Source organism: Caenorhabditis briggsae (assembly GCF_000004555.2).
Source record: "Caenorhabditis briggsae complete genome, chrX, whole genome shotgun sequence".
NCBI classification, from domain to species: domain Eukaryota; kingdom Metazoa; phylum Nematoda; class Chromadorea; order Rhabditida; family Rhabditidae; genus Caenorhabditis; species Caenorhabditis briggsae.
In genome coordinates this window covers 15,562,195-15,572,445 of record NC_013491.2, presented here as the reverse complement: position 1 = coordinate 15,572,445, position 10,251 = coordinate 15,562,195, and the positions used below count along the sequence as shown (strand labels likewise).

Sequence of the window (10,251 nt, the reverse complement as noted above, 5' to 3'; positions counted from 1 at the left end):
GATTCAAACACAAAAATCAAAGTGAAAGACACATTTTTGAGAAAAAAAACCACATTTTTACATGAAAAATGTTTTTGAACAACGACAGATAAAATACAGAGGCGAGCGATCGGAAACGTCACCGGGTACATCAGGGAAAGGGTACATCAGGGAAAGGATTCCAGGGTACATCGAAAAGTTTTTAGGGTACTTCAATCAAAAATACTGTAGTTTTCCACTGGAAGATATTTTGCTATAAACCGCACCATTTTTTTTTGTTTTTTGTCTGTATTTATTTGAAAATTACCATTTTTCGTAGTTTTATGGATTGATAGATTTTTTGAAGTTTTTTGAAGGAGCTTATTATACTGAAATTGGCAATAGGAAACAAATCGAAAAACTCGATATTTATCAGAACGAACTTTCAACCAACACATTTAAAATGTGCCAGGACAAGAAGCATTATAAACTCTTCCATGTGAATTTCGAACAATTTTTTGGGATTCAAACACAAAAATCGAAGTGAAACCCACATTTTTGAGAAAAAACCACATTTTTACATGAAAAATGTTTTTGAACAACGACAGATAAAATACAGAGGCGAGCGATTGGAAACGTCACCGGAAACAACTGAAATCGAGAAGCTGGCCTAAAAATTAAACTTTTCAGGCAAATATTAGATATTTTCCGACTGGTTTCTGGTTTCGGTGGACCAAATTAGGATGTTTACTCAGTTTTGATGTTAGAATTCGAAATTCATGCATTTTCATAGATTTTTGTTTCGTCTCCACAGATTTTGACACCTGCAGAAAAATAGGACAGCGAAAAAACTAAAAGTAGATGAATTTCAGTCATAATTTTCAGAAGTTTCGACTAGCCAGTGCTCATTTTCATTCCTTGTCTGGAAAACCTTCCGAAAATTATTGCTTTCTCCACCTCCGCACTCCTTTTTCCTCTAGAAACCACTGAAGATATGTACGGGTTGTGGTGGTTGAAGCGAAAATTGGCAAAGTGGTCTATTGGTGTGTGTGCGTGCACGGAAACCTGCAGTCGCGAGTTCAAGTTCGACCAGATCCAAATGTTCTGTTTTTGTGTACTTGAAAACAAATTTCATTTCGTAGTCTTTTTAACGGTTTTGTATCTTTGTGTTTCCGAAAAATCCGAAGAGTTTGAAGAATTTGGATTTTTTTTCAAATTTATAATGCTTCTTGTCCTGGCACATTTGAAATGTGTCTTTGGTTGAAAGTTCGTTCTGATAAATATCGAGTTTTTGACTTGTTTCCTGGCCAATTTTATTGCCAATTTCAGTATAATAAGCTCCTTCAAAAAACTTCAAAAAATCTATCAATCCATAAAACTACAAAAAATGGTAATTTTCAAATAAATACAGACAAAAAACAAAAAAAAATGGTGCGGTTTATAGCAAAATATCTTCCAGTGGAAAACTACAGTATTTTTGATTGAAGTACCCTAAAAACTTTTCGATGTACCCTGGGATCCTTTCCCTGATGTACCCTTTCCCTGATGTACCCGGTGACGTTTCCAATCGCTCGCCTCTGTATTTTATCTGTCGTTGATCAAAAACATTTTTCATGTAAAAATGTGGTTTTTTTTCTCAAAAATGTGTCTTTCACTTTGATTTTTGTGTTTGAATCCCAAAAAATTGTTCGAAATTCACATGGAAAAGTTTCCAGAATTTTCTAGGCCAGCGGATGCAACGGCTCTTTGTCGATTTACGGGACATCTTTTTTTATTTTTGCTCCGATTTTCTAGATTTTTACCGTTTTTCGTAATTTTTTTGCAGAATTTTGCGGAAAAATTAATTTTCATGAATTTTTTTCAAGATCCCAATGTACCCTTTTTCAATGTACCCTTGGATACTGAGCCTGCGCGGAAACACCTTTGATTTTTTTTCAAAAGCTTTTCGACAATTGTTCCCCAATTTTTCGTGGTTTTGTGGTGAGAAAGCGGGCCAGAAAAATGTCTTATTGATGAAAAAGAGAACGAATCAGCCAAAACACACTTAATTCAGTAAATTTCTACAAAATGTCAGAAATGAAGGTACGTGATATCCTACTCAATTTATAGAAAAAAAGGGTCCGGAAAATCCAAACTGCAAAATTCCGAAAATTTTCAAAATCGGAGCATTCCCAATTCCAAAATTCCGAAATTTTTACATTACGAAAAGTCCCGAGAAAGCCATTACCAAGCATCCTAGAAAACATTTTTCATACAGCACCACTGAAAAAACTTGTGAAAGTGATCTAACATATATTCAGGTGTTCCTTATATCACACGTCATCTTAATTGTTTGCCTCTTTCGTTTCTTACTGACTTGTGACCCCTCTTCTCTTTTTAATCCCCCTTTTCCCCCTCCCTGCTTGTCTGCTTCTGAGTTTTCTTATATTGGATACATCTCCTCATATAGGGGTCATAAAGAGATCACTCGGGGATTCCTCGGGTCATATTACATAAACATTTATGGCTTACTTGGATACAATGTTTATTAGGTAACACGTTTAAAAATACACATTACAACTTATAGCAGAACAATACATAGGACTAGATAAATATTAAATGGAATGCCAAATATACAATATAGAGATCAGAAATAGAATATAACTGTTACGAATACCATCAAATTTGATAAGCATTCTCCATCACTGGGTAGTTGACATCTCCCATTTGCAACATGTTGTAGTTTACTTGATCAGGGGAAGGAGTATTCAATGGAGGGTTGAGTGGGTACATCATCATCATTTGAGGTTGCACTGCCACGTAGTTGATTTGATATGGATTGAATTGATTGTACACGTTGGTTGAAATCGGTCCAAATTCGCGAATCACTTTGTCAGACGACGCTGAAATTATCAAGTTGAAGATCTATTCATGTTCTAGTTGGATAAATTACCATTTTCCGGGAATGTGAGAGAACGCCGACGGCTTTCCTCGCGGGCAAGAATCCTCTGTACCACTACTGGATCCATCTCCTGAGAGTGTGCTCGTTCTCGGTAGCTGTTGCGATATCTTAACTCGTTGGTGACAGTCTGTCGGAAATCTGTATGAGTGAGGGGACGAGTTTCGTTTGTGTCGGTGTTGGTCTGGAATTTTTTTTATAGATATGGTTTTCTTTCTGTGAGTTCTGAAAATATTTTCCGTTTCCTACTCACCATTTCATTTCCGTTGACCAGTTTGCTCAAGTGATGAATATACTGCAAGGCGAGCCGAAGAGTTTTGATTTTGGGCATCTGTTTTCTCTCCTCTGGGCGAAGATACGGGATGCGCCTGAAAAAAAAATCTTAAATTCAGTGGGAAAATTTCGGAACTTACTGTTGGAGGACATCGAATGCCGCGTTGATCTTTTGGGACCGCTGCCATTCTTTTTCGCGACTTGCTTCTTTGCTTCTACCTTGACGGACTTTAGAGGTCTGCGTTGACGGTGTCGTGGATTTAGCCATACTTGGTGGAAACGAGGAATAGGGCCAGCTGATTGGGAGGATGGGATGTGAAAGAATGAGGAAGCACCGAGCCTGCGCAAGTTGTAAGGTCGAGTGGGCGGGACTTGGGGAGGGAGATCTCTTCTAGGTGGAGAGGATGCACACAGGTTTGGAGTTAGGAGGGGGCGGGGAATGGAAGATACGGTGAGAGAATTTGCTTTGGATAAGAAAAGAGACGAAATGGATATGTTCGTGGTTCTTTCGGTTATAATCTCAGTATCTGAAAAGCTTGAATGGAAATATAAAAACAAAATTTTTCCGAAAAAACTCAATTTACGTCTATTATTAGGTTGTCAGGAAAGTAACTGTTCATTTTTTATTAGTAAATAACACAAACACAAGAATAATCCAGAATTAGCAATATGCACCGTCGTGATCCACAACATGTTGGCAATGTTCAGGTAACTCGTGGGTACCATCCCTCCAAAAGCCAGCTAGTGGCAAGTCAAAGTATCCCTACAGTCCATTTTTTCAGGCATCAAGTGTGTTAAAGTCCTTAAGCTCCAGAAGACGTCGTATACTTTTGAATAACTAATGATCTGATAGAGCTGAATCAGGTCTTTAACGGGGGTAAAGGAGACCCGTCCAGCCAAAGCGGCTCAGGTACGGCGTGACTTTCCGTGAACATGAGTTTTTTCATTTTTTACCTGCAGTCAAGTCAGACCTGAGCAGCTTCAGCGGGACCGTTCCCCCTCATCTGCTTATAGTCCCGACTGAGCTCTATCAGATTATTGGATATTCGGAGAGATACAACCTCATCTAGAGAATATGAAAATTTGCACCATTTATGTGAAAAACAGGGAAAAATGAATTCTTTGATTCGCGGCTAGCTGGCTTTTGAAGGTATTGTATCCACAAGTTATCTGAACATTGCCAACATGTCGTGGACCACGACGGTGCATACTGCTAATCTTTGATTAATCCTGCTTTTGTATTATTCACAAATAAAACAAGGGACAGTTACTTTCCTGCCAACATAATATCTGATAAATTAGGACAGGAACATGCAGGTTGATGACTAAATTTTTCAACAATAGGATATTCCAACTCATCGAATGACATTCCATCTACAAACGTTCAAATCAACTGAAAATTTATTTTCTACTATTGTCCGTGTACCATTCTCACGAAATTTGAAATGGATTTTCACTAAAATTAGAAAACTATAGTATTCATCAAAAAAATCAGAACAAAAAACATCGTCGTCTTCAATAAAAGCTCACCCTATACGTGCTCTTTGAGCTTAATAATCTTAGTTGCTTCAAAGCATCAAAATTTTGTCAACCGATAGGAAATTTTTCGTATAATTACCAACATTTTTTCAGTTGACAAATTCTTATTTTCTTTTGAAGGAACCGAAAAAAAATGAGCTCAAAGCGCACATTCAAGGATAACTTCTATTAGAGTCGTTTTTGTTTCAATTTTTCAACTTTTGCTGTAAAACTTTTATCCACACATCATCCAAACTTTCATGACCATACATTGGAGTCTAATTTTCTCAAAAGCGGAATTCTCTGCCTCCGACGACACTTAGCATATCTCACTTCCTTTATCATTTTCCATTAGTTGTTTTCTCATTTTCCACGAATCCCATTATCCGCTTTGCCCCGTGCCCCCTTTACCCCATTCACCGACACCTTCTCCGTTTCAATTCGGCGGAATTCCTTTTCTTCGTCGGAAATGGCGCAACACGTCCTCAATTGTCTTCCAAACTCCTTTCATCTTTTTGAACCACTCGAACAGTCAACCTGTTGTGCAATATGGCATCTGTATGAGACGAGTGCTGTATGTCCGTCATGCTATTCTTTTGGGAATGATTTTCAAAAGAAATCCGTTTTTTCTCCTGGGAAACCGTCAAAAAGAGCATAAACTTTACAACATATCTATGGCTAGATCTGCTAAACAGCCGCCGGTTGTAAATAAAGCCCTGTTGGCCTGTCTGGTCGGAATATGCTCTTAAAAACAACTTAGCTCCAGGGAAAACGGGAAAGAATGACTGAACTTGAACAGGAAACCGAGGAGTTTGAGCAAAGGGACCATCATAAAAAACGAGGTTTCTGTAGTCGTAAAATACACCCATCTGGTAATACATCACGTAACGGTATCCATGAAGAGTTACTTATAACTTTTTATGGTACTCAAGAATAACACTTACACCTTACTCAACATCCAAGAGTCCAAGTTTCCCAGAAAATAGTCTATTCATCTTGTTCTCTATTTGTTCAATCGGCTCCATAACAAAGATGATCAGTCTAAACCAATTAGTGAGAGAGTACCGGCTAATCCTTTTGTTGCACAATCAATTGTTTTGCGGCAAACCTGAACACATGTCTACAGTATCATCGTGCGGACTAACACTGTATGGGACAGTGTGTAACTTAACACAGCAATATCGATGCCGCAAAAAAAAAGAGAATTTCGGGAGTAGATTTATTGTATTCAAGACAATAGTTATTGCGGTTTAGTCAAGCAGAAAAAAATACTCGAGGAGAATTTGATGATTTGGTGTTCAAAACCACAGAAAAATTGGATCGAGGGGTCTGAGGAGAAAGGGATTTTGAAATTTTGAAAGTTCAATTTTTCGTTCAGCAAGACAGAAAGAAACTGTGGAGAGATTTCACTACTGGTAGGAAGGGAAGATCGGGGGAATCGAAGAAAAAGAGAAACGGGCGAGACTGAAATAAAGCGAATTCAGGTTGGGTGAATGAGGAATGCTCGGTTTTTAGAGTTAAAATGACAATTAAAAGGGAACATTTGACAGGAACACAGTTAAAAGATTTTGAAAAAAAGAACACAATTTACGAGGTAAAATGGGCAGGAGAAACATAGCATACAAATTCAAGTCATTTCGATCCATAGAAAATGAGGAACATAGAAAACGGAGAGAGAGAGAGAAGTTCATAATAACACTGGTTTGCGATGTACAAACGGAATGAGAAGATGGGATTGGGACAGATCAAAAAGAATAAAATCGAATCATGTAAGACACGTTGGATGGTTAAATGAAGGGAAGCATGGATCGATTCTACAGAGATTTACTCTATCTAAAGATTAAGGAGGTTAGAAGAGAGGAATACACCAGCTAAAACAAAGTTTCCAGAAACATGTTCGAAAAAAATGGTTTCAAGATAATCTAGGAGGAAAACACTGGTTTGCAGTTCCCAAACGGAATGAGAGGATGGGATGGGGACAGATCAAAAAATAAAAGCGAATCATGTAAAACACTTCGGGCGGTTGAATGAATGGAGAATTGGGCCAATGCTACAGAGATTTACTCTATCTAAATGTGAACTAGGTTAGAAGGAAGCAGTACACTAGGCAAAATAGTTTTTCCAGAAACATGTTTGAACGATAATAGATTCAAAATCCTGTACATATTTCCTTTGATGAAATCCCACCCAAACTGTCAACTTTCAGCTCAATTATCTCAATTTCTGAAAGAGATAACAAAACATTTTTAACTGATAAAGTATTAATGATAATACTGCCAATATTTTATCAGTTGACAAAAGTTTTATATCTCTTATAGAAACTTATGTAATTGAACTCAAAGTTGACGGTTTGGGTAAACTTCTATTAGTGGAAATACGGTATTTTAGAAGAAGACTGGTGGAATCCGTCTGAAGTAGAGCTATGAGAATTATGATTATTCAGTGATTCTAGTGAGGTACGACACATAATCAAGTAATTAGTGACATGAAAGAAGAAGACGGAACGGGGATGAAACGAAAGATTATGAAATTTGATAGTCTTTCAGAAGATAGTTTTGCTTTTGGAGTTTAGTGGGATTAAAATAGGCTTTTTGAAATTTCTTGAGTGATTTGGGAGGAGGTATATGGTAGAAAAGAAGGATGAAATCAAGAATTGAAATTTCTGAATCTTTGGGAATATGGTAAAAGAGAAGAAATTATTGATTATTCGAAGTTGCACATCGGCATGATTGATGGCGCCTCAAATGTTTCTTCCGTCGTATGCTCCAGCGTTATTGGCGGCTCCATGGTTGGCATCCGGATTGACGACTGGATCGGCTGGATAGGGATAGGCAGCTGCTCCTGGATTGGCAGCTGGGTAACCTCCATAATAAGCTCCGACCCCGTGATAAGGTTCAGGGTAACGAGCTGGTTCAAGGTAACGAGCTCCAGTGTACGCTTGAGGATGAGCTCCGGGATAAGCACCGTATCCTGGGTATGCAGCCGCTCCTTGATTGGATCCTGGACGGGCAACAAGATGAGTCGGGGCTCCACCGTAAGCATTTGCTCCTTGGTTGGATCCTGGTTGGGCAGCAAGATGAGTCTGGGATCCAGGGTAGCCATTTGTAGCTTGATTTGATCCTGGTCTGCCAGAGAAATGAGTTGGAGATCCGGGGTAAACTCCACCATAAGCCTCATGATTAGCTCCAGGGTAGCCAGTAGGATAGACATTCATCCCAGGATAGCCTCCGGCGTATGCTCCATAATTAGCAGCTTCAGGAACAGCGCCAGCTCCGTTCGGAGAAGAACGAGATGCGATTCCGTTAGATGGTCCAGTTATATTAGCAGCTGCTGGAACATCACTTGATCTGGCGGCTTGAGTATTTGAAGAACTGCATCCAAAGTATCCCGCTGCATTGCTCGTAGACACATTTTGCTGATAATGCGAGTGTCCTGGATATGTGTATCCTCCAAGCCCTTGTTGAGCTCCCATTGATGTGCTAGCAGTGCTAGTGAAAGGTGGGTAAACACGGTAATCCTGCTGCTGTGTTGTTGCCGGCCGTCCTCCATAGTCAAAACCATTTTGCTTTTGGAGCTGCTCGTATCGCGCACGTTCCGCTAGCGTACGACGATTTTGCTCTTCTTGCATCATCTGCTCTTGATGCATCAGTGCTTGATTTGGAACTGCAGGAGATCCTGGAGCTTGAGCTTGTTGGGCAGCGTATGTGTTGCTGAAAAATATTAAATATAGTTCACTACAGTATCTTCGATGGGAGGATATAATCCTCGGTATTACTCACTTTCCATTATTGGCATTGAGTTCTTGTGAAAGCCCATTTGCTCCATTTCGTGCTGATTTACGGTCTTTATTTTTTGGTGGTCGTCCAACAGGCCGTTTAGGCGTGGATGTGATTGGAGCTGTTGGCAGGACATTGTTGGCGGGTGGTGGTAGTCTGAAACAATTTTGTTTATAGGAATTTTCTGAAAATGTAGACAGGCATCACAAAACAAACTTACACAGCGTTGTAGATATTCCGACTCCAGTCTCTATCATCCACATCTGGTATCAGAGCCACCGGAACAGCTGGATGTGATGGATTTGCTCTGAAATTGATCTTTTTCAGTACTTGATGGCTAATAGATTTGAACAGTTTTATTTCCATGGGCATACATGTCGCGGGACGGGTCGGTGGGGCAACTTTTATCGGCCCCGGTAGTTTAAAGCAAAATTTTGAAAGCCTTTTTTTGAGATAAAAATTGGTTTTTTATGATTTTTAAATCAAAATTTCTTTGTTTTGAGCCTTGAGAAGAAACGTGGGCTTAATTTCTTGAAGCTTCAGGACTTCAAAATGATCATTCTGACAAACATGTGACCAAGAACAACAGAAAAATTGTACTGTTTGGAACCCGGGCCGGGCCGGAATTTTTTTTTGAATTCTTTGACGAGCTCTATAAATACGTTACCTCTCCAGATTGCCGTTGGTTTTGATCTGATCTCCATTCTGATTCTGAACACTGTTGCTCACGACTTCCTTGATCTCCAATTCCATTTTCGCCTCGTTAGCCTCCTTTTGTGTTGAAACAGAGCTGAAAAAAAGTTTCGAGTACAGATGAGTTCACAATTAGATAAAACATACTCGATAGCTTTGGTATCTTCTTTCTTTTCATCCTGGGCACTTTCAATATTATTTTCTGCTTTATCCTGGACGGCTTCAACATCTTCTTCAACTTCATCCTCATCCTCTTCATCCTCTTCCACTTCACTATCCTCGACTTCTTCGTCTTCGTCATCGAATTCCACCTCTTCGTCATCGAATTCCTCATAAGTTTTCCTGGAAGTCCTTCCCGAGCTTCTGGTAACCATAGAGGTTGGAGCATGTAGCTTCTTGTCAGTCTCCTTCTTTTTCTTTTTCTGCTTTTTGTCTTGAATTTCTTCCTGTTCTTCTTCTTCTTCCTCGTCATTTTCTTCAGAAGACACTCGCTTACGTGGACGGCCTCTGAAAAAATCAAATCATCACTGTAAAGCCTAGCGGAGCCTAGCGGAGCCTAGCGGAGCCTAGCGGAGCCTAGCGGAGCCTAGCCGAGCCTAGCCGAGCCTAGCCGAGCCTAGCCGAGCCTAGCCGAGCCTAGCCGAGCCTAGCCGAGCCTAGCCGAGCCTAGCCGAGCCTAGCCGAGCCTAGCCGAGCCTAGCCGAGCCTAGCCGAGCCTAGCCGAGCCTAGCCGAGCCTAGCCGAGCCTAGCCGAGCCTAGCCGAGCCTAGCCGAGCCGAGCCTAGCCGAGCCTAGCCGAGCCTAGCCGAGCCTAGCCGAGCCTAGCCGAGCCTAGCCGAGCCTAGCCGAGCCTAGCCGAGCCTAGCCGAGCCTAGCCGAGCCTAGCCGAGCCTAGCCGAGCCTAGCCGAGCCTAGCCGAGCCTAGCCGAGCCTAGCCGAGCCTAGCCGAGCCTAGCCGAGCCTAGCCGAGCCTAGCCGAGCCTAGCCGAGCCTAGCCGAGCCTAGCCGAGCCTAGCCGAGCCTAGCCGAGCCTAGCCGAGCCTAGCCGAGCCTAGCCGAGCCTAGCCGAGCCTAGCCGAGCCTAGCCGAGCCTAG

General features: G+C 40.9%; 2 protein-coding genes across 2 annotated transcripts in view; both read right to left on the bottom strand.

Moving 5' to 3' along the window:
- Positions 1–2,616: 2,616 nt before the first annotated feature.
- On the bottom strand, positions 2,617–3,437 carry Cbr-hnd-1 (the record flags this gene model as incomplete). Its single annotated transcript, XM_002645369.1, has 4 exons — positions 2,617–2,840; positions 2,891–3,080; positions 3,150–3,264; positions 3,310–3,437. 4 exons carry the CDS (start codon positions 3,435–3,437, stop codon positions 2,617–2,619), a joined length of 657 nt encoding a protein of 218 aa, XP_002645415.1.
- Positions 3,438–7,427: 3,990 nt separating this feature from the next.
- Positions 7,428–10,251, bottom strand: part of CBG27956 — a gene marked incomplete at both ends in the record, with an annotated part of 4,255 nt that continues 1,431 nt past the window's right edge. The window contains 4 exons of the mRNA XM_045240248.1: positions 7,428–8,397; positions 8,467–8,619; positions 8,684–8,770; positions 9,131–9,253. Coding sequence (XP_045099688.1) covers positions 7,428–8,397; positions 8,467–8,619; positions 8,684–8,770; positions 9,131–9,253 — 1,333 coding nt within the window. The remainder of the gene's footprint in view (positions 8,398–8,466; positions 8,620–8,683; positions 8,771–9,130; positions 9,254–10,251) is intronic.